This window comes from Canis lupus, chromosome 24 (assembly GCF_011100685.1).
Source record: "Canis lupus familiaris isolate Mischka breed German Shepherd chromosome 24, alternate assembly UU_Cfam_GSD_1.0, whole genome shotgun sequence".
Classification (NCBI taxonomy): Eukaryota; Metazoa; Chordata; class Mammalia; order Carnivora; family Canidae; genus Canis; species Canis lupus.
Genome location: NC_049245.1, coordinates 39786504 through 39808962, shown reverse-complemented (window position 1 = coordinate 39808962; position 22459 = coordinate 39786504). Strand labels below are relative to the sequence as shown.

At 46.9% G+C, this 22459-nt stretch overlaps 1 protein-coding gene across 3 annotated transcripts in view; it reads right to left on the bottom strand.

Moving 5' to 3' along the window:
• TSHZ2 (teashirt zinc finger homeobox 2) overlaps positions 1-22459 on the bottom strand; it is a 443345-nt gene that overhangs the window by 170590 nt on the left and 250296 nt on the right. Inside the window, exon 2 of one of the 3 annotated variants that reach the window (XM_038572621.1) lies at positions 12804-15879. In XM_038572621.1, coding sequence (XP_038428549.1) covers positions 12812-15879 — 3068 coding nt within the window. In that variant the 3' untranslated portion in view covers positions 12804-12811. Of the gene's footprint in view, positions 1-10850; positions 15880-22459 lie in introns of those variants that run through there. The other 2 variants (XM_038572622.1, XM_038572620.1) reach the window with 2 other exon arrangements.

The window sequence follows — 22459 nt, the reverse complement described above, 5'->3', positions numbered from 1 at the left end:
AATTAAAGCTAATAAAGCAAACTTTTTTTTTTAGAGCACTCACAACATGTCAGGTACTGTGCTTAAAGAAGTGGGTCTCAAAAATGCGGTCCTTGGACCAGCCTCCTGTTATCATCTGGGAATTTGTTAGAAATTCAAATCATCGGGCCCCACCCAAGATCTACTGAATCTGACACTCTGGAGAATGGGTTCAGTCATTTGGGTTTTAAGAAGTCTTCCAGATGATTCTCAAGTTTGAAAACCATTGTCTTAGGGTTTTGTACCAGGATTGTCTCCTGCAATCCTGTCTATCAAGCCCAGAGTCCCCATTTTATAGATAAAGGAACTGCCACTTGGAGAGATTAAGCACATGCTCTTACTGCTAGGGAGCAGTGGCATGCGGATTCATTCAAAGCCACAAACCTCTCCAGTGCTCTCCAGCCAGGGTGGACATAGCACTTAGCACCTGTGTTCTCAAATCCCATGCCTGGCTCACATTCCAGTTGTCTGGCAGAGATGCTACCTGAGATTCACATGTCCTACTGCTGTTTTGCGCTTTCCTAGGGAACCTTAGGACCATTTCTCAACCTCCAAGAAACTTTCCACTTAGACCAAAAAAATGGCTCCATGAAAAAGAAAAGGCAGCCATAGAACAGAATCCCAGCCTCATTTTTTAAAAAAAGACTTTATTTTATTTATTTGAGAGAGAGGGACAGTGAGCATGTGTGGGGTGAAGGCAGAGGGAGAAGCAGACTCCCCGCCAAGCAGGGAGCCAGATGTGGGCCTTGGTCCCGATACTCCCAGGATCACGACCTGAGTCGAAGGCACACACTTAACAAACTGAGCCACCCAGGTGCCCTAGAATCCCAGTTTTAGACACACCTCAAATCAGGTCCACTGGGGTCCTGAAGATTGGCTCAGTGCACCAAGGAATTTGTGATCATCAGCTTGCAACCTTGTCTCTTGAAAATCCCCTTTCTGAGTCCCCTTTCTCATACACTGTATTTCTCCCCAGCTAAAACCGTGTGGTTACAGATGCCACTTTGCTCACAGTGATTTATAAGCAATCGCTAATGTTCGGTTATAATTCCCCATTTCAGATGTGAAAATGGCTCATCATATTCACCACAAGGGCCTCTCTACAATGATATATAATTTAAAAATTAACACGAGGACAGAGGAGGCTTTGCATTTTTGAACTAGGAACTTAGAGATTCAGAGGTTACAACTTGATAAGGTGAGCTCAAGGAATTAGATGAGTCATTAAAGCAAATGCCTCTGTTCCGTGTTTCCATGACTTCAGAGCTTTTCTAGCATCTTCCAGTTCACTTGCACTTGTCAAAGTGCAAGCCCACAAATGGTATATTTATATTAGGGTATTTTTCCCCATTGTTACGAACAGTCTCTAATTCCTGACATAGACCTTTCCGATATAAACCATGCTGTCGGAAAGCAAGCAAAGCAGAAAAAAATCAATGCTTGATCTCCAGCAGGGCCAAACAGACCTGAACAGCACAACCAGAAAGAGCTTATGGAGATTCTCTGGAAGAACCCATCGCTGGCTTTGGGTGGAGATGGACCCAGAAAACTTTGGAAGGTCAGATATGCAGCACACTTCTCTCCAGAGAAGCAGATGGTGACAGTGACAGTCACAGCGGAAAAAAGAAGGCAGGGACAGAGCAAGTGAGCTGGTGCAAGAGGGGGAGATAGCGTAGTGATTTTGCACGTGTAACGCACGAGATACTTTGGTGCTTGTATTGGTTCAACCATTCACAGCCCTGTGACCAAGCCATTCTCCAGTCTGCTCCAGCATCATGTGGTGGCAATTATGGATTGCAAATTTATTGACATTTGACATCCACATCAGCCTTTCTCTGATCAACAGAACTCTCTACCTACAAACTGAATAATTACAGAAGATTTCAGCATCATGGGGATGCCAAAAAGGTCATTAAATCATTTTGAAAAAAAAAAAAAAAACCCAATGTGTTCCTCCATTTCATCTTGCCAGTAAATCTTCCGTTGGAGTCGGGACCACCTAGGGTTGATGCTTGGGCGGGGGGGGGGGGGGGTTTGCTGAATTACAGAATGGAGAGAGGAATTAAATTAGGATTGAAAAATAGGAAGGCAAGCACTGCAGAGGCCTCTTGTTTTGTACCTCATAATTTCTGGGGAAGTAGAAAGATCGTGGCTTACTTTGATCAAGAAATGGATTCTCCTTGGGAACTAGGCAGTAATGGCTCACTTAGGAGTTGGGAGTGATTTGGGAAGAACGGTTGTATCTAGAAGCCCTCCCAGGGCCCCACGACATGAAGCCAAATTTTTCTAATGTTCTACATGTCTTCTCGGTTTGACACCTCTTCTTCTTTCTAGGCAAGTATGGTTGTGAGTGGACTGGAAGCCCCTAAAGCCCTTTCTTCTGCATCATGCTCCCTGCCTACACTGCCTCCAGATCACCACTGCCTTTCCCTTCACCTCCTCACTGGCCTCCTGCTTTTGCCCTTGACTGCTCTCATCTATTCTACGCTCAGTAACCACAATGGTCTCCTGAAGGACAAAGTAGATCGTGTCCTTGCCCTTTTAAACCCCTTCAACAGCTTCTCATTGAGTGTAGGGGGGAAAAGTCTAAAGTTCTTGAGATGGTCTACAAAGCCCTGACCTACTTCATGGCCTCACCCCACCCCAACCACGCCCCTACCCCTCTAGCTCAGCCCTCAACACTGGCCTTTCCCTGAATCAGATGTGCCAACCCTTCTGTTGTCCCACCTGGGAGGTCCTGTCCCTGATTTGTCACATGACCAGCTCCTTCTCAACCTCCTTACTCTCCTTCCCTGACCTCCCTCCCCTTCCCCGTTTAAAGTGGGTGGCCCTGTCACAGTCCCTCACGTTGCACTCTTCCCTTGGCAGCTCCATATTCTACTTTTGTTTATGTACTCCCAAATGTGAGCTGTCAGTGCTATGATCAACGTGCATCCTCTGATTAGAATGTAAGATCTGCTTCTCCTTCCTTCTAGGTACCATGTGGCCCAGCCCTTAGGACGAAACCTGGCTTGTGGCCACTTCTCCAAGAGCATGAATTAAAGGACAACTGAACGAAGAAGTCTCTGATCCTCCTGGTGCAGAGAATGCAGAACAGCTTGGCTCATTCACCTGAAGCCATCTCCTGACTCTGCTCCCCTGGGTGAGCGTACTTCAAAAAAAGCCAGTTCTTAGCCCTCGTGGCGATGTCAGTCCTCTGGGCAAATCATTTGATGGTGGACTGGGACTGTTTCTCACTTTCTCATACTTTTCTGGACTGCACAGAGCCTGGCGATTCCTTCCTTTGGGGCTTCTCTTATGTGCTATGCTCTGTGCTAAAGGGTTCCATCTGCTTTATCTATTCGATCTGCCTCACTGATGAGTGACACAGGCCTTACTGCCATTTCGCACGTGGGGAATGTCAGAGGAAGTGATGATCACCTCCTAGATACTCTCCCTTCCCTCCCTCCCTCCGTCCCTTTCAATATCTGTAGAGTCTGTACGTGGGGAGCTCATCAGATGCAGCCCCTGGCCTCCTGGACCTCAGGGGTGGAAGCTGTGTTCACACCCAGTCCAGTGCCCCACCACCTCAAAGCCCTACAAGGTCAACCTCATGGAAATGATGTTTGAGTATTTCAGTAAAGCAAACCTGCATTGAACATCTGTCTCTGTGAGGCTCAAAAGATAAATTTATATGCTCGAGTTGGAGCTATCCTATGTATATCCACTAGCTTCTTGGCCTGATCAGCATCCCCTCTATGCCATCTTCTCCCCTAAACAGCTCCAGTCACACTGAACAACATGCATTTTCTAGAAGGAACCCCGCCCTCACTCTACCTCACTTAAAAGACTTTCCTCTCGTCATTCCTTTTGCCATGAGATTCTCCCCCTTTTCCACCTGTTAGCTCACTTCAGACACAGCCTAGGTCTCTGCTTATTTGGCTAGATGTCCTTGAGCCCTCTCAGCTCCCCATAGCTCAGTACTTCTCTGGCGAGAGCACTGAGCTCAGTTGAAGCCTTGGTTTCCTTCTTCTGTGACCGACTGTCAGCGTTCTGAGGACAGACTCCGCCTCTGTGTTGCTCCCGCTGCAGTCCTTGCACAGGCCATAGGCCCTGACATGACGTTTTCACATTTGTCTTTCCCAAAGAGACATTCCCAAGACGCAAAATATGACTTCGTTGCAACACATGATACTTGTGGCTGTAGCTATTATAATGACAATTGTCAGATATGTTAACTCACCCTTGATGCTAGGACTGCTGTATTTTAACAATTATAAGAGTAACTCTCTTTAACTGATGATTTCTACATGCCTAGTATTGTATCAGGAAGACACTTGGTGGGTTTTCTTTAATTTTATCCTTATAATGCTACATTCAGCCAGGCTTCCTGTGGCCACTTGACAGAAGAGGCAGCTGAGGGTCACAGAGGTTACATGGCCTGCTCTAGGCCTCTCAGCTAGGACGTGGAGATGTGGCCCTCTGGGCCCAGGCCTGAGGGGCTCCAGAGCCTATGGACCTCCCTCTGAGTTTTTAGCTCCCTGATGCTTCCCTTGTGGGATTTCTAGGCATCAGGAATTCCCGTCTCCTGTGACAGGCCCACCCTCCACTTCCAGCGTCCTCTCGCTTTCCATTCTCTTACATTTCTGGGATGATGAGGTCCTGATTGGTCCTTTGACTTCTAAGCCAGAGCAAATGCTACCCAATAGGGACCCATCTCCATGGTTACTGCACACCAGAGCATCCATAGGAAGGCAGCATAGGGGCAAGTGGGGGCTACAGCAAATATGGGGAGAGGAGGGAGTCATAAACAATTAAACATGACAAATTTCTCTGGTGAACAAAAATAGAATTATTTGACTGTGAAATCGAGTAATGTAGCATTGAAAATAACATAACCTGAAACATTTTTTTTTTTTCTCCATAGATGAAAAAAGTACCAGATAAAACCAGGCACGGTGAAAGTGCCAATTCGCTGGAGGGCCCGAGAGGGAGAAAGTTGTCTGTGTCAAAGATTTGGGCTTTCAGATGATTGAAACTTTTTTTTTTTATTTGCCCCCTCAATTTCTCTCCCCTGCCAATAACTTGGGGACAGGGTTCACATCTCACATTTGGTACAGCACCCAATAGAATTTAACTCCCTAAATACCAGAAAGGTTCTGGGAAAAGTTTTGGTTAAAATTCTGCACTTGATCTTAGCCAGAAGGCCCAGAAGCAATCGGCCAAAATTCTGGCTTGAGGTAAATCATGCATTTGCCCACACTTGAATTTCCTGCTCCACCATGGGCTAGCTCTGTGATCTTGAGGATCACCTCACCTGTCTGAGGGCTGATTTCTTCACCTGTAAGCTGAGTATCATAATAATTCTTTCTTTGTAGAGTTTTGGGTTAGGATTGATTGAGGTTATATGTGAGATGCCCTAGTACAAGAGCAGGAACACCGTAAAGGCGCCGTAATGTTAACCGTAAATGTTAATCCTCTGTCAGTATTGATCACGGCGAGGACAGTAGTGGTAGCTGACGCTGCCAAGCACTGTTTTCTTACCACATCTAATCAACATCATCACCATCATTATCTGCATTGAAACTCCAATGCAGACCTTCCTAAGCATGGCAAGGCCACTGGTGATTTTGGACTGTAGCAAATAGAATTTTTCAAGGTAGCTGGTGGCAGGGAGAAAAAGTAGAAGTCGGAGGGAAAGAAATGCAGGTAAATGCTCTATTCCATCCTTTCTTGGGGCACCCAAACACCACCAGATACTTCCATGCCCCCCGTCCCCCCGCCCATGGCCCAGAGCTGATTTAATTAAATCTGTACTCATAGTCTCTCCTTATTTCTTCAAATAAAATGGCACAATCCATCTCACATCTTGATTTAAGCCTTCAGCAAACAGAAGGGGATTTTTTTGAGGCAAGTGATCAAGGTGGGGAATAAAGAGGAGAGGAAAGTTCATTGAGTACTCGCTCAGGTCCAGGGCTGTGCTCTGCCCTTACTCTCTTTTAGCTAATCCTCAACACAAACCGAAGAAGAAGAAAGGAACTCCATTTACTGTTGCCACCCAGCCTCTGCCAGTCTTGCTCATCAACCTGAACATGTTTTTTTTTTTTTTTAAGTTTTCACAGCATCCCTAGAAGATGACCCCAAAGAGAATGTCCTCCATGCCTAAAATATACAATATGCCTCCTGCAAGTGAAAAAAAAAAAAAACACCAAATAAAAAGACCAAAGGCATAAAGACCATTCCAGGCAAAACAACCACCAGCACTTTCCACGTGGCCCTGGCTTCCTGGGCTTTGGGGGGGACGTGGTCTCGACAGCAGCACAAAGTTCTCAAAAGCCCCCAAAGGTGACGGGTGCCTTCAGCTCCTGGCATCCCTCCTTCCTGCCAGGTGAGCCTCATGTAACATTTACACTGGATTTAATGGGAGAACATGACACGCACTGATTTTCAACAAACTCCTTTTCCTTCAGAGGAAGAGTCGGGAAAGCAAGCAGCTGCACGCCACATCCTCTGCTATTTTGGTCCCCCGAACGTGATCTCCGTGGCCTACATATCATTTAACAAACTGCCCTGCGATTCTTGTAGGGCGTGGCGTCCAGACTGATTTAAAATCCCTGCATTGCTAAAACTGCATTGTTCTTCATCAAGTTGAGTCATTTTTATGTGAAGTGTCAAGCTCTCTAACAAATAATTCCTGCCAGACAAATCAAGTTCCTCGTCTTAGAGCCGTGGCTAAATAGTTTATAGCTTTAATCTGCTCACCGAGGTGTGCAGTCTATGACAGTAATTATAAATGCAAGGAGAAATTATAGCTGAATGCTTTAACTGCATTAGGAGCCGTTTGATGAACAATCATGAGTGCCTGCTCGGTTCCAACAATAGAGGGCAAGTTAGTGTCAGTGCATTAGAGAGATTTCAGTTCTGCATGGCTTTTCCTCCCATTTACCACAGAATGTCACTTGTCTCCTATAAAGTAGAAAAAAAAGCACCGTGGAAAGCTTTAAACTTGATAGTTAAAAAAAAAAAAAAAGACAAAGAGAGAAATGCAAGGGAAACTGTTTATCATTATGATTTCTTTCTTTTTTTTTTTTTTTCGCCTGTTTTGTTTGGCGTCTGGTTCGGTTTCAAATTAGTTCGTTGAAGGTAGCTGCTTGTTTACTTACTAGGTGCCTTAAAAAAAAAAAAAATCCCTCCCCAAGCCGTTTCCGTGAAATCTTTATAGAGGAAGACTTCCTTAAATGAAGGGGCAAGTTCAGAGTGGGCCCAGGCCGAAGCTCTAGCCGTCCTAGGTGTCCCCCCCACCCCGTGAGGTCCTGCTCTCCATCTGTATCTACCTAAGCTAATGACACAATTCAGCTCTTTATTTTCCCCTCCTCACTTTCGCGGAAAGACGTTTTTAATTTAGCTGAAGAATTACACAAATGTATTTTAAAGACATAAATCCATATAAAAAATATGAGCTAATTAAAACATTGCACTCCCTGTCGCTCATAGATTTTCAATTTAGCGAAAGAAAAAAGAATTGCATCTGGTTAAATGAAAAGATGATACTGATGGCAGATTGGAGTAAATGAAAAATAATGTTACTCTATATTAAAGCACCAAATTATACACGTCAGGGTTGAGATTTCGAAGGTCCCGATGAGGGGGACAGTGCAAGGGAGAGGGGGACCGGCGATGTGCGAGGGAGGCAAGCCAGATCGCTTGCATAAAATGGAAGCATTAAAACAGATGACACATTTGTTTCTTGCTGTGTTGGAGATACGCTAGTCTCATAGCTGACCCTGTTTCTGAATTCTCATTTTGCTTCCCCCGAGTGAGAGTCAGGATGAGGATCAAAAAAAGAAAAATAGGGTACATGTATATTTTCCCTGGAATGCGGGTCATCCCTTGGTTAGACACCGAATGGTACAGGTGACTTGCCTGGCCGGGCGAGGCCGTTGCAGCCGGGGGAGTGAGGATGCCTCCCTTCACCCCGTGGGCCGCTCCCGGGCTCCCGACTTTCAATATTTGCTTTGCAGCTGGAGCCTCGGAGAAGCTCAGGGGAGAGGCTTGCCGGGCTCTGGCTCTTGTGCCACTGGTACAGCCTTTTTCTGGGCTGTTCGGTGTCCACGTGGCCAGGGGTCGCACCTAAAAACCATCAGGCAAGGCGGCAGGGATGGGGATGCCAAGAGGCAGAAGTAGGCAAGGAGCGTGGAGCGGTCCCGGGCTTGAGTCCACCTGCCCACTGCCCTTGTGCTGGTGGACAAGTCACGAAACCCTCCGGCTCGTGGCAAAATCAGAATGTCATGGATCGCCGCCACGCCTGGCTCGCCGAAGAAGCCACTCAGTGGGAGTGTTGCTGTCATTTGCTATCGTTATGATCAAATAGCAAGTGGAGGCCTCCATGGGGGCACCTGGGGAGAAGCCACACGTCTACGCACTTGAGGTGATCAAATAGCAAGCTGAGGGTTCCATGGGGCACCTGGGGAGAAGCCACACGTCTACACACTTGAGGTGATCTAATAGCAAGTGGGGGCTTCCATGGGGGCACCTGGGGAGAAGCCACACGTCTACGCACTTGAGGTGAGGCTGAAGAACACGGGCCTCCCATAGAGGCTGTGGAGCACTGACTTTTCCTGTGAACCTCCTAGTTGCCAGGCTCTCTGGAAAGGAATTGCACAGGCTGATTTAATTCTCACAAATTTTCTATGAGGGGACAACTGTGCTCCCATATTATAGACCCAGAAGCGGGCCATGTCTTGGGGAGAGTGGATGAGTTAGGATTTGCACCCAAGCCGGAGAGCCTGGGCAGCCAGAGGAAGCTCTAACATCGCGTGCTCCCCAAAGCCATCATGCCCCCTCCTGGGCCTCCTCCTGGGAGTCAGGCAGATGTCCCTCCTGTGTGCTCCAGTGAGCATTTACCCCAGAGCTGCCCATCTGCATGTCTACGGCGAGCCTAAAAGGCAGGCTCTGGTTCTGGTCACTGGTTTATTCCCTGGGATTAGCGCGGCGCGTGGCCTGGAGTGATAGCCTTCTGGATAGGTGATAATGAATGAGCGAGGTTATGAGATCGCAGGAATTCATGCAGAATCTCTCTGCCTCCTTTTCCTCCCCTGTTACACGGTTGAATCAACCCCTACCTTATAGGGCTGCTTGTGAGACTAAAGTGGAATAATGTTTGGAAAGCGCTTGCCGGAGGGCCAGCACACTTGGCTATTATCATCAGCACGTCTGCTGGTTCCCCATTACGTAGCCATTGCTGAGCAGAGGCTGGTGCACAGTAGAAGCCGAACCGATGTTTGTTGTAAGATGAAGGAAATGCAGGGAGGGGACACAGGAAGGAGGGAGGACGGATTGAGGGAGCTAGGGAGGAATATTTATTTAGTGGATGAATGAAAGGGTGATGCCTCGTATAGACATTAATTAATCCAGCCCATTTTGCTTTTTCCAGAATGTCCTATAATCCATGCTGTTAGGGTTGCCAGATTTAGCAAATAAAAATACAGACTGCCCAGTAAAATCTGAATCTCAGATAAACAATGCACACTTAAAAAAATTTTTTTTTGAGTAAAAATATGGCCCCTGCAATATTTGGGACACGCTTATTCTAAAAACTTATTTGTTGCTTATCTGAAATTCAAATTTAACTGGGCATCCCGTATTTTATTTGGCAAGTTTACGCGCTGTTCACCCTGAACATGTGTTTTTATCAAATCACCCACAACAAAGGCGGCAGCTTATTGGACTAGAATTCATTCTTGCCCCCAATTTCAAGGCTAGGTGTGCTGCAAAACTTGTACACTGTATTACACGATAATGACTATAATTTCAAGTCCTTATGCATTTTAGACTCATTGATTTGCTCTTTGTTTAATTTCTATTATTTGAGAGCATGTGGTTTTTAAAGATATATACAAATACTTACTGAAATTGTTTTAGATTACTCATGTCCTAAAATAGGGATGCACATTTAATATTGCCTAATTAATTTTTAATGAAACGTTGCCTTTAATATTTGGCAGAGCCTTCTGCAGGATTTAAGACCTATCTAAGAAAGGAAAGAAAATTCAGGCCAAAATTTGTGTCTCACAGAGAACACAGATACGATAGAGCTCCCAAATTTTCCATAAAATCTTGACCGTGCTTTCTAAGACATCATGTCATTTTGTACAGTTTGTGCTATCACGCATACCAACTAAAATTAGAGTTCCGGATAACAGGGATCTCGTTTTGTGATAATTGAAAAACATATATTTGCATAACTCTAAGCAGTGGGCAAGGTACTGGATGGATGTTGTTCTAAGAGAGGATCTCGAGGATGAAGGATTTCTTCCCTAGGTGGCCAGAGGGTCAGAGAGCCACTTCTGTGCAAATGTGGGAGCTATTCAGGCAGATTATAATATCATTAGTATTAATAAACACACCATGCACCCGCACCGGTTTTTTTGTGTGTGTGTACACACAACACACGTATACTCCTATGGTTTAGGATGAGGCTTAAATACTCAAACTTGTTTCTCTGTAATCCTATCTCAAGAGCACAGCATCACGGTGTTTACATACGAATGGAGCTTTGGTTTCATATAATAACTCTGTGATGTGGTGCTTCAAAGGTCCAAATCAGAAATATTTATTTTATACAAATGCAGAGGGATGAGAAGAGCTATCCAATCTAGGTATTTAAACAGATTTGTTAAGTGCCTTTGTGTCGGGTTTTCCAAATGATCAGTTTATCTTTGCTTCCTTAGAACAGACATGTACGTTTCAGATTTTGACTATGGCTTTCTTTTTCTCCCACCTTTCTATTTACGTATCGCAATGTTTTGGCAGTGATATTATTTTTTTTTTTTCAAAGAATGATTACAAACCTAACAGGTGGAAAATTGGTCTTTATTGTAGCACAAATAAACATTACCTATTTGTCCTCTTCACCATGGTTTGGACCTACCACTATGGGATTGGAAACATCTCTCTTCTCCCTGGGTATTCTGTATATATCCACCTTTTTTTTTTTTTTTTTTCCAAGGACCAGCAAAGTATAATAGCAAGTTACATAAGATATAAAATGTTATATAGCAAATAAATAGAATGTTGCCAAGCCCCAAGCCCACTTATAGATTCAGTAGATGAATTTTGGCTTTTCTTTCAATAGTATGAGCTGAACAAATCATGCTTGGAAAGCAAGAGATGAATCTGCTAGTAACACATTTTAATTATCATGATAAAAACATGCAAACAAAATAACAGTCTTCATTCGGGCCCACGGAGCCATTAGAGTTATAGGATGGGATCCCCCTCCATCGGAAGCTCTTAGATCTTCTCAGTGAGGGGACAGTCCCAGATTTTCACCCTCGATTTCATCTTGACCATCCTCACACTTGGCAAATCTCCCCACCTGATGTGGGGTGAGCCCAAAGCCATACCACGTAAGTACCCCTCCTCCACCTGGAGCTCTGCTCCTGCTCATACCTTTGTGGCTTGATCTAAAAATCTCCTATCTAAAAAACAAATGCTCTGACACTAGGGGGTGGTGAGGGCTTTTAGGTGATTACTGACTGTCCATAATCTTACTGTGAAGTAACCAAAAGAACTAATCTGTCACCTAGCATGACATAAACTGGACTGGCAAGTGCGGAAGCTTTAGGTCAGGTCAGGTCCCTGTCTGGGGTTGGGTGGGGGGTGGGGGGAAGGCCCAGGTAGAGGACAACTTGAGTGTGTGTGGAGGTCCCTAGCATGTAGGGGGGTATCATGCTGAAGAGCAGAGAGAAGGAAGCAGACAAAATACCAAAAAAAAAAAAAAAAAAAAAAAAAAAAAAGGAGATGAAAGGATTACGTGAAGACCCAGCCCAGATTCGAAAGCGGCCGGTGTGGCAAGTCTGCCAAAATTATTTGACCTTGGTCTCTGTCCTCTTTCCTGAAGGTGACATAGAGAGTCTGGGCACCAGTGACTATACAAGGCACAGAACTTCTATGATACAAGATGCAAACGATCTTGAAGCTGTGGGACCGACCCCAAGTGCATCGGCAAAGGGTGTTCAGAAAGTCGTTCGTTTTCTTTAGGAAAAGCAAACTGCCAAGGGCATGCAGCGCATCTATCTTTGTTAAAAGCGGCCGCCGATACTGGTGTATCCTAAAGAAAACCAGAGGACGAGGAGAGAAGAAAATCGGCTTCCTCTCTTTTCACCCCAATGATCTGCAGAGTGTATTTTGCTGCCGTCTGACTACAGGGCAGACACTCTTTGCTAGCAAACCTAATGGAGGTAAGAAACCGAGGGGTGGGAGGGGAGGGTATAGCGATTGCCGAAAGGAAGCTGCCAAAAGCATTAATTACAAGTAATAGTAATAAAGTTCACGAGCCGATTAAGAAATCTCTGCATAGTGGCTGCCCCCAGGAACTCTACAGTGTTCGTTCTGTTGCTCACCCTCCACTCACTTTCTAAGTCATTAGCATCGCTGCGGGAAGGTGAGGGGGTGAAACGGGACAGTGACGTTAGTCCGTACGTATTAATTAAAATGAGGTGTAGCCTTGGCTGGACCTTCAGAGTTGGGCCTTGGGGTCACTAAGGAGATCACGTATCCTGAAGCAGTAATCTGTGAACTCCATCTCTCTGAACCCATTTCATTCTATTCGCCAACTCTAACCTGGAGACATCGAGGTGGGTAGGACTTATCGTGTTCTAGTCTTTCATACAGATAAGTCCTATTCCAGCAGGCTACTGTCCTCTTGGTACTGGGAGACAGGGGCTGCCTCTACACAGACCCATCTCCCATCAAGAAGCTCCTCACAAGGCTACGGTCCCATCACCTGGGAGTAAAACCCATACCTGCAGAGCTATTCTTCATCCACGTCTGTTACAAACTGTGAATGGTGTTCGGGTGACTTGCTGTGCGTTTTGCTTAGGTGGAGTTTTACTGCATGTTTGCTCACAAATGTCCGACAGCACAACTTACACTTGAATTTAGAGTCTGTGTCCTCTTCGCCAGCTATTGTTTCCGGAGACCTCTGAGCCGACGACACCCGGGAGATCTCTTGTTCCACTTTGCTTTGCTGCTCCACCGCCAGGCGCGTCATGTCCTTCATTTGGAAACCTAGGTGCGACTCTAAGTGACTGATGTAGGTAGAAGGGGTTCTAAACTGGGAGGCACAGTCACTGCAATAAAAGATAGGGTGTCCCTTGTCCATGTTTTTCAGAAATTTTGTCCCGCCCGTTTTCCTAAGTTGGTACTTGACGTTTGCCAGCCAGTGGCTGATCGTGGTCATTGAGAGCCCCGTGAACTTGGAGATCTGCATTCGCTCCTGAGGGCCCAGGTCGGACAGCAGGTACTTGCCCTCGGATGTCTGGAAGAGGCTCGAGGCGAACTGCGCCTGCAAGATCAGGAGGTGCTGAGGGTTCCAGTTGGACTGCCTGCCTTTCCTCTTATGCAAGGTGGAGACCTCGCTGGAGACATCCTCGAAGCGCCTCACATCCATTTCCAGCTTCACGGGGGCGGCCCGCGAGGACGCGGCGGGCTTCGGGGTGGTGGCTTTGGGCAGGACCTTGACCATATCGGCGATGTCCGACAGAGCGTGCTTCTGAGGTGGGGACGTACAGGATTGTGCTTGCGCAGACTCGGCCTTCTTGCTCTTGGACTTGGTCAGGTCGATGGGCTGATCGTTGCTCTCGAACAGGTAGCGCCTGGACACGCTGGCGGGCCGCGTCGGGGCGGGACTCAAGCCCGGCTTGTCCAGGACGCTGAGATTCGACTTGTGGAACATGGACATTGTGCTTGAGCTTGGGCTGGAGCAGGAGGGGGAGCGCAGGGGTTCCGTGGCCTTGCCCAGGTGATTGTTCAGGACGGACTGCAGGGCGCTGAGCGGGTTGATGCACGGCAGGGCGGGCGCCCGCGTGGGGAGGGTGCACCCGTTGCTGAGAGTGGGCGCGGGCTCCAGGGGCGGTCGTTTCTCGGGCTCGCCGCCCTCCTCCACCAGCCGGGCCTCCTCCTTCAGGAGACGAGGCTCGGCCTTCTTGGTTTCCGAAGGGGCTTCGCTTTTGGAGAAAGCATCCCCCTCACTGTGGCTGAAAGGCGAGGCCTCTTCCTGGGGGCTCTCCTTCCCGCACTCCTTCACGGCTTCCTCTTTGTCGTCGGGCTCCTTCTTCACTTGGGTGTACGGGGCCGGGTTGGTGGGCATGGACACCAGCGGCATGACTTTCCACTTTGGGGCAATTGGCCTCAGCTTGTTGGTGAGGTTGGGCCGAACCTGCAGGACCTGGGATCCCAGGGGCAGAGCCGGCTTGGCGCCCTCCGACAGCTGGTAGGCCGCGTGGATGCTGGGGTACGCGCTCCAGCTGGGGGCCCCATTCTGGGCTTTGTTGATGGCTGTGGTGACGGTGTTTTCCAATGACTTCAAGATGTCCCCTCCGCCCTTGGAGCCGTCCTCCAAATCCTCCTCCCTTAGGTACTGATATTTTATGGTGGGGTCTAAAGGCTTTTGCAGAGGATCATCATACTCCTCCCTTTTCATGACTCTCTCGTCCTTGTCCATCTCCTCTGGTTTGTCCTTCTTACTTTCTTTCTTCGGCTCGGTCGTGGACGCCGCACCGTCAGAGGCTGAGTTACCTGATGGCTTGGGGGCCAGCGAATCACTGTTCGGGGCGTCTGACAGCGACTGCATTTTCTCCACGGCCAGGGGGTCCAGCACCAGCTGCTTCCCTTTCTTGGAGGCCGAGCTGGTGACCTTGAGGAAGTGCCCGGTGACCATCATGTGGGTGGTGAGCTGCTGCAGGGTGTCGTGCGAGCTGCCGCACTCCATGCACTTGAGGATCTGGGACTTGCAGGCCTCAAACTGCCAGGTGTAGCTGGCGCCGTTCTGGTAGCCATAGCGGTTGTTGGACGACAGCTGCAGGCCACCGGTCTTCGGAGAAGAAAACGAGTCTGCAAAGGAGCCTGTGGTCGAATCGGGGGAACACGGGCGATTGACATCAAAGACGCGTTTCTTGGCCGGGGTGACCATTTTCGACGAAATGGTTGGTACTGGCTCCTTCAAAGGCACTTTTTGGTAATGTTTTGTTTTTATCATGTGGACGCTCAGATCTTGGAGGGAATCGAAGGAGTCGCCACAAAACATGCACTTGAGAACCTTCTGAGCGTCCTCCTTGTCCATATCCTGGAAAGCCCTCTTCCGGGGCTTCGAGTAGCTCGTGGGTCGCAGCTTGTCCTTCTTGCGGTTGTCATCTTGATAGTGGCCCGTCTCATTCATGTGCACGGTCAGCTCGACCAAGGTGTCGTAGGCGGCGCTGCACTGGCGGCAGCGGAACCTGCTGGCCCCGGTGAACACGGTCCCGCACATCTTGCTGCTCTGTCGGTACAGCTGCACCGAGCTGAACAGGCTGGGCTTCCCCACCGACCTGGAAGGCAAGTTCTGCTGGAGGCTTTTGGACAGTGCGTCCTGGTGCCAGTCGAAATCCGTCTTGCTGCTGCCATTGCGGGGGTCACAGTTGCGCCTCTCGCTGCTGGACAGCTTGAAGCCCAGGCCCAGGCCCGACCAGTAGGAATCGGACAGGATGTTGGCGTAGACGGCGGTCATTTTATCCATGCAGTTGTGGCTTTCGCCGGGCAGCTTGGGGTGCGCGCTGGCCTTCTTGTCCGAGACATCCCGCCCGCAGATGCTCTTGACGTCCGACACCTGATCGCTGGCATCGCTCAGCAGAGACTCGTTCTCCACGTCCTGGTTGGACAGGTGGCTCCCGGGAGAGTTCTGGTAGCTGAAGCAGCCCTTCTGCTCCGGACCCGTCTCTAGCTCCTCGTCTGTCCCCGGGTCATTGCTGCCCTGAAGCTGAGCTACTGAACCACTGTCCTCCTCCTCCTCCTCCTCTTCTTTTATTTCCTCGTCTTCCTTCAGCTGTTCCTCCTGGGCGTAGCCTGCGAGAGAGAAGAAGAAGAAGAGATGAAATAAGGTGACAAGGGGACGCCTTCCGTCCTAGTTTCCCCACTTGGACCTAAGTGCTCCCAGGACCGAGCGGAAGAGCAATTGAATCCACGCTTTTATGACCTGCAAGCCATGGACACGGGAAAAAGCCAAATGGTGTGTTGGGTGCTATCTCGCGCCTTTTGCTTTTTAATTGACAGGAGTCACAAATCATTATAAATGCCTAGAATCCCAAGTTAATATGTTATTTTCATGTCGAAGGCGTACCTCTCTACTGCTCCGATAGTGGGGCAGTTGCTAAATTTGTAGGTAGGACTTTCAGGAAAGCTGGATGGCAATTCAAATCCTACAAAGACAGAGCTCTACAGAGAAGGATGTTGGCTCATAGGAAAACTAGACTTGACCCTTGGCATCTCGGTGGTAAGGTTTCCCAAGACACTTGGATATACTGGCATACGATTATCTTAATAAATCATTTTTGAGTGCTCACAGGTAAATTAGATGCACAGCCATTATATTTTTGATAGCCAGTGTCTTTTTTGTTATAACATTTTTATTTGTAGAGAGTCGCACAGCAGGAAGAGAGATTATGGAGTATTGAATAAAATCTTCCATTGATAGCTGAAAAATTACGTAAGCTCGGCAAACATAATGATTTTAAAATAATAGCAAATGGTGTTGGAATGGGAGATTTGGGGAATATCCTATTATTCTCAAACAGGTTTATGAAGACCTTTTCAGACAAGGCTGAAAATGCCCTCTCGATCTTGTGCCTGTAATTTCAAATGCTTTGTGATTTGTGGGTACCCGTCATGAGATGCCAATTATACGTTTGATTTGTAGATGCAAAGTGCTATTGGGGATGCATGCCTTCCCTTCTCTGAGAGGATTTAGGGCCAGTAATTGCATAGGGAAAATGAAGGCATGAGAGAGCGGGTGCAAAGGGAATTAATGGGCAAATATCCATCAACAGAGATGGGGAAAGTGACTATTTATGCCCATGTGTTCATTTCCTTCACCTGGCCTTTTCAGAGCCACGTGGATAAAATGTAACTAAAGTACCAAATCAAGGGAGATTCAGCCTTGGATTTGCAAGGCTTGCATGATCTCCGTGCAATGTTTTCTTTCCTTGTGAGCCTCTCTCTCCCTTCTTGGTGCAGGTGGGCCCTTGGGAGAAACCCTAAGGTGTGGGATCATATTTCCACTCACCAGCAAGAAAACTTGGAAAAGAGAGATCATGCCCAGAGGTTTGTCCTGTGAGACAGGCAGAGGGAGTTAGAAGAAAAGGGGGTTTTGCTGGGAATACGGCAGCTCTAGCTAGGAACTCCAAAGGCTCTTGGTTAAGAGGAGGCTCTAAGGTTAAGAAATTTGCCCATGGCCACAGAGCTAGTGTTGTGGAGTGACATGCCTCCGGTCTGTTTGATGAGAGCACCCATGTCCTAATCACTCCACTCCACTCTCTATGGCCAACCTAATGAATAAGAAAACTTTGCAGAGGTCCAAAAGTTAAAGGTTCATTGAAATGTCATTAAAGGGGGGCCTAGGTGGCTCAGTTGGTTAACCAATTGCCTTTGGCTCAGGTCAAGATCCCATGTTGACCTCCCTGCTCCTCAAGGAGTCTTCTCTCTCTCTCTCTGCTGCTCCCCCTGCTTGTGCTCTCTTTCTCTTGGTCTCTCTCAAGTAAATAAATAAAATCTTTTAAAAAAAGAAGTTACTAAATAGATAATCACTTCAGAGGGGAGAATTATGGGAATGCTGGAGAAGAAGAGCCCACGATTTGAAAGGCATGATACAGAGCGCCTGGGTGGCTCAGTTAGTTAAGCATTGACTCTTGATTTTGGTTCGGGTCATGTTCTCAGGACATGAGATCAAGCCCCATGTCAGGCTCCGCACTCATCAGGGAGCCTGCTTGAGGTTCTCTCTCTTTCCTCTCTCCCTCCACCCCTTCCCCCATGCTCTCTCTCAAATAAATATGTTTTTTTAAAGGCATGATACCATAAAACAAGATGAAATGTAAAATCAGTTTAGCCACTGGCTTGGTGGTTGTGCTCATTATTGTATTGTTACTGGTGTTGTGTTTTTGCTTTCCTAGTACACTGACAAGTGGATTTTTCATTAAACTGGTGTTGCTGGTCCCCAGTTCCATAGATTGATTAGAAGAAACAGAAGCTACTCAATCTAGTTGAACAACCATTAGTCAGTGGTCACTCCATGCAAGAAAAACCCAGTTTAAAATCACTGGATGACTAAACTAGACCACCCCCCTCATCCTCGTTGCATTTTCTTTTTCCCGGACTAATTTGTATGTTTGCAAATTAGTATTTGGTATGTTCGTCATATCATTAAGCTCAAGGAAAAAGCCTGTTATAAAATTAATAAATGAGTTGTTACAGAGCCAAGCAAAAAACCTCCAAAGAGTCAGGCAGATTTTTATCAATCAAACAGGGTCACTTTTGGGAATTAGAAGGGCTTTCTTGCTCAAAAACTGGGACAACACTCATTAGCCAAGGCTGTTCCAGGCCAACCAAGACATACAGGTACCATTTCTACAAGCAATATGATCACAGCGTCACAGCAACACATGCATACACACATAACTACACACGAACAGCCAGTGGAAAAAAATCTAGGAGGGAAAAGAGGTCTTCTGTTGCCACCATGGATTAAGAGTGTGGCCTGGTTTTAGTCAGGTCAGTACTTGCAGTGCCTAGCACAGGGCCTGACATTTGGTTGGAGGCAATTCATGTTATTGTGTGTGTGCGTGAGTGTGTATGGATAAAATATACATGTGTGTGTGTTCCCCTGTGTGTGCACCCCTCCCCTCAATCTGCGCAGCCAATACAGTCATTTTCACACAAGGAAAAAAGAGGTGTTTTTGTTGGTTTTTTTTTTCCCTGCTGACATTTGGAAGCTGAGCTTTCCAGACCAGCTCAGCTTCACAATCTACTTTGTCCTTCTAAATGGATTCCCCAGAAGAAAAGTCAGAGACAGCAAACGCCTCCCCCACAATACAGATAAAATTTTCTGCTTAATTAGGCATTGACATGTTTACTATAACCTTTACAGAAGAGTAACTCGTGCTGAGAGACCCTTTTTGTCTGTTTTCTTCTGCAGAACAGACTAAATCTCATGCACCCGATAAGGTAACGCATTGAAAAGCTTCATAAAAAAAAGTGCCAAAGCATCCGTCAAAGTGAGTGTATTTTAACGATGGCTGAGGGTTCCAAGGAGTTTTTAAAACCACATTTTAATATTATACATTTAAAACCGTTCACTTGACTTAAGTGATTTTGTTTGCCACCGGCAGCTGACACGAGAGGAAAGACAGCCAGAATATGGGTGATCTGGGTGCGTAATGAGTTATCTGTCTCTCTCTCTCTATCGATGATTTGTTTAATAAGACTGCATCATGTGCAAATCTTGGTAAAGTGGATGAGTGGCAAGTTTATTCTTATGAATACTTATTTAACAAAAGAAAATGATCACAATTATGCCACGGCACAATAGAAAGAACGGTTCTCTGTAGAACCTCCTTGTGGATCTCAGGTTGAAGATCAAACTCCGTGGTGGCAAACGTCTCCCTTTCCAACCTAAATTTCTAATCCCGGCCCTTGCTGCTGCCCGACACTGGCCACAGGGAGCTTGCGCATCCCCAGGACAGCGAATTCCTAAGCAGAGCCTCTCAGCGCTGTTCTAAGTGACTGACTCCAGGGACCGTTTCTCTTCCACTCCAGGGCCACCGCTCTGACTGTGCCTTATTGTTCACTAGGGTGAGTGAGTGGGCTTCCTGCTTCTAGTTCCTCCAGGTGGTTTTTCTCAGAACTGCTAGAAGATCCTTTGTCAAAAGAATAAGATATTGGGTGGGGGCATTGTTCTGTTCTGACTCCTGCAGCATCCTTATGCTGCACTAAAAGTGAAGTCCAAACCCTCAGCCTGGTCTGCAGAGCTTGCAGGACCTGGCCTCTACCTCCCTGCCCCATCACTCCATCCCCCTCACCCTGCTCTCCCTGCCGGAGGCATGAGGCTCTCCCCCTCACTCGCTCCTTGCTGCACCTGCCCATCCCTTCCGTGACTTGGTTCTTTGCAGATGCGGATCTCTCTGCTCTGAAAATTCTTCCTCTGGACCTTCACGTGGTGGTTCCTTTTCATTCTTCAGGTCCCGGCTCACAGGGCTCCTTCTCAAGAAGCCTGTCCTGACCAGTCTCCCCTTCTCTTTGTAACTCCAGATCACACCTACCTACTTATTGAGATCCCTGTAGCACCGGCCATACTCTGAAATCATCTTGTTCCCCGCCCCCCATTGATGGTCTCCTCCCACTAAAGGTAAAGATGGAATGTTTGCACCCCATGGAGATGGAGACCTTGCTTCTCGCAGCACGCAGATCGCACCCTGGCACAGAACGGTGTCCACAAATTATCTGAGCGGACGAATGAATCGATCATAGGATGCAAAGGGATTATTCCAGTTGCAAACCTCCACTTCTTGATGGTGCAACCGGCACCTGGGATGAGTGAAGCTCCCTCCCCTAACCTTCCATATAGATCAGGTGTGAATTACAACCAGCCTGACCGGCTCCCCTCAATGATAAAGCCAGAACATCCCCATAAATCATCTTTGCAGACCAACCAGCCACCAACGATCTTGTTGCCAGAAATCCCTGAGCTGTGAATTTAAACTTTTAAGTATGAAGATTGAAAATAAGCATCAAGACTGCAAAGCATCAGAAAATGCACTCTTAATGTGAGCAGACTCTGATTCAAAAAAGACTCACACATGGGAACTTTGAAAGTAGGGACTAATTTTGTCATGAATTTGGTAGATTAGCTGTTCCAGGATACAGGTTCCACAAATATTAGGGTGGTCTTCTCCTGAATTCTTGCTTTCACAAAGGAGAAATGTCACTGGAAAAATATATTTTATATGCTGTGAACTTTTTACCCTATTAGTGTCTGGCTAAAATTCAGAAACAAACCCTTAAATTTTAGAAATTCCCTCTTATATCAAAGGTTAAAATAAAAAACAAAGGAGGAACAATTTAAAAAAAAATCCCCACCTCAATTGTTCCAAAAATGTCTATTCAGAATGATTTAAATGAAATTGTGCAAAATAATTCATGGGTTGCATGATGTTAGATAACAGATTTTTTGCCAGGCATACATTTTTGTAGTTGCCTTGAAAATCCACAATAGAGTGTTTACCGTAAAAACACTGACAGTTTTTAAAGTGGCAGTAGAGGTGGAACAGTTATAACCCGAGAAGAATATAAAATTCAAGAAGGCTGATTTTCAAAAAACTAAACCAGAACTCAACCAAGACCTCATTTAAAAACATATCCAGTGGTGACAGGATCATTTTCACCAATCTACCCCACTAAATGACAGTTTAAAATCACACGAAGATTCCACAGTGTGCAGGGCAGACGTAAATGAAGGGATCGCAAGAATTTCTCGCCGTGTACCCAGTAGGTACGCTAAATGATGACACAGAGGAAGGCCTCCCTGTCACGAATCTCTAGTGTTTTGGTGACTGTGGTCTAGAAATCTGTTAATATGTATATTATTATTGGCACTAATTGGCACTCTTGTTGGCAGGCTGAGTAGAGAGATAAGAGGATTTAGTTCAAGGAGACTGAGCTACTTCCAGTGGTGGCCAGGCCCGGCGCCGAGGGGGTCCGAAGCTCTCTGCTTCAGCAAGTGGTGGGCTAGAGGGCCGTGGGATCCCTGACACCGCTCAGGAGCACAGACTTGCCTTTCTGAGAAGCTGGGTAGCACCAGCCCAGGCTCAGTCTCCCTGCGGCCGGGGGGGAAATCATCTTAGTTCATGCACCTTCCGAGGCAGGACAATTTTCAACAGGAAAAGTAAAATTCACAGCATACAGATTCTTCTCCCTGCCACGCTACACACGACTCATTCCCATAAGGGTGACTTGTACACACAGGTCAAGAGAGACGAAGGGCTTGTTCCCTCCATCTGAAGATCAGAACCAAACAAAGAGAAATCCCTGTTTCAAGAATGTTGGAGAGGGACTTGGTGCAGCGCTGGGGGCGGGGGGGGGGGGGGGCTTCTTCTGAACCCATAGTGCACTTAGTGATGGACCTAGAGCTTTCTGAAGGTCATCAAGAACAACGCATCTCTTTGATTACTTCCTGTAGACCATTCGACTAATGGGAACACTTTGCTTGTACAATGGGATGCATAGCAGATGGGGTCTGTATGAGGAAAAAAAAAAAAAAAGTCCACTTAGTTAACACACTCTTGCTGTGGGCACTTTCCTGAGTCCCCGACAGAGCACATCGGCCCATAAAGCTGTTTCCTAATCGTGCTCTGTGTCTTGCTCCACATCTTGATCGTAAGGAAAAAAAAAAAAAAGGACACGACGAGTTTACATCGGGGGAAGTGGATACTCAGTCATCGCTTTGTGGTTCATCTGTTTATTCATTTAATCAAGAAATATTTATTCTGCAGCTACCACAGGCAAGATATTTTGGTCAAGTTTTGCTGGAATGCCCATCACAGTGGTTCTCCAAAGGCCAAGGAGAAGAGAGGGAGGAGTTACGGAGAGAAGTCAGACG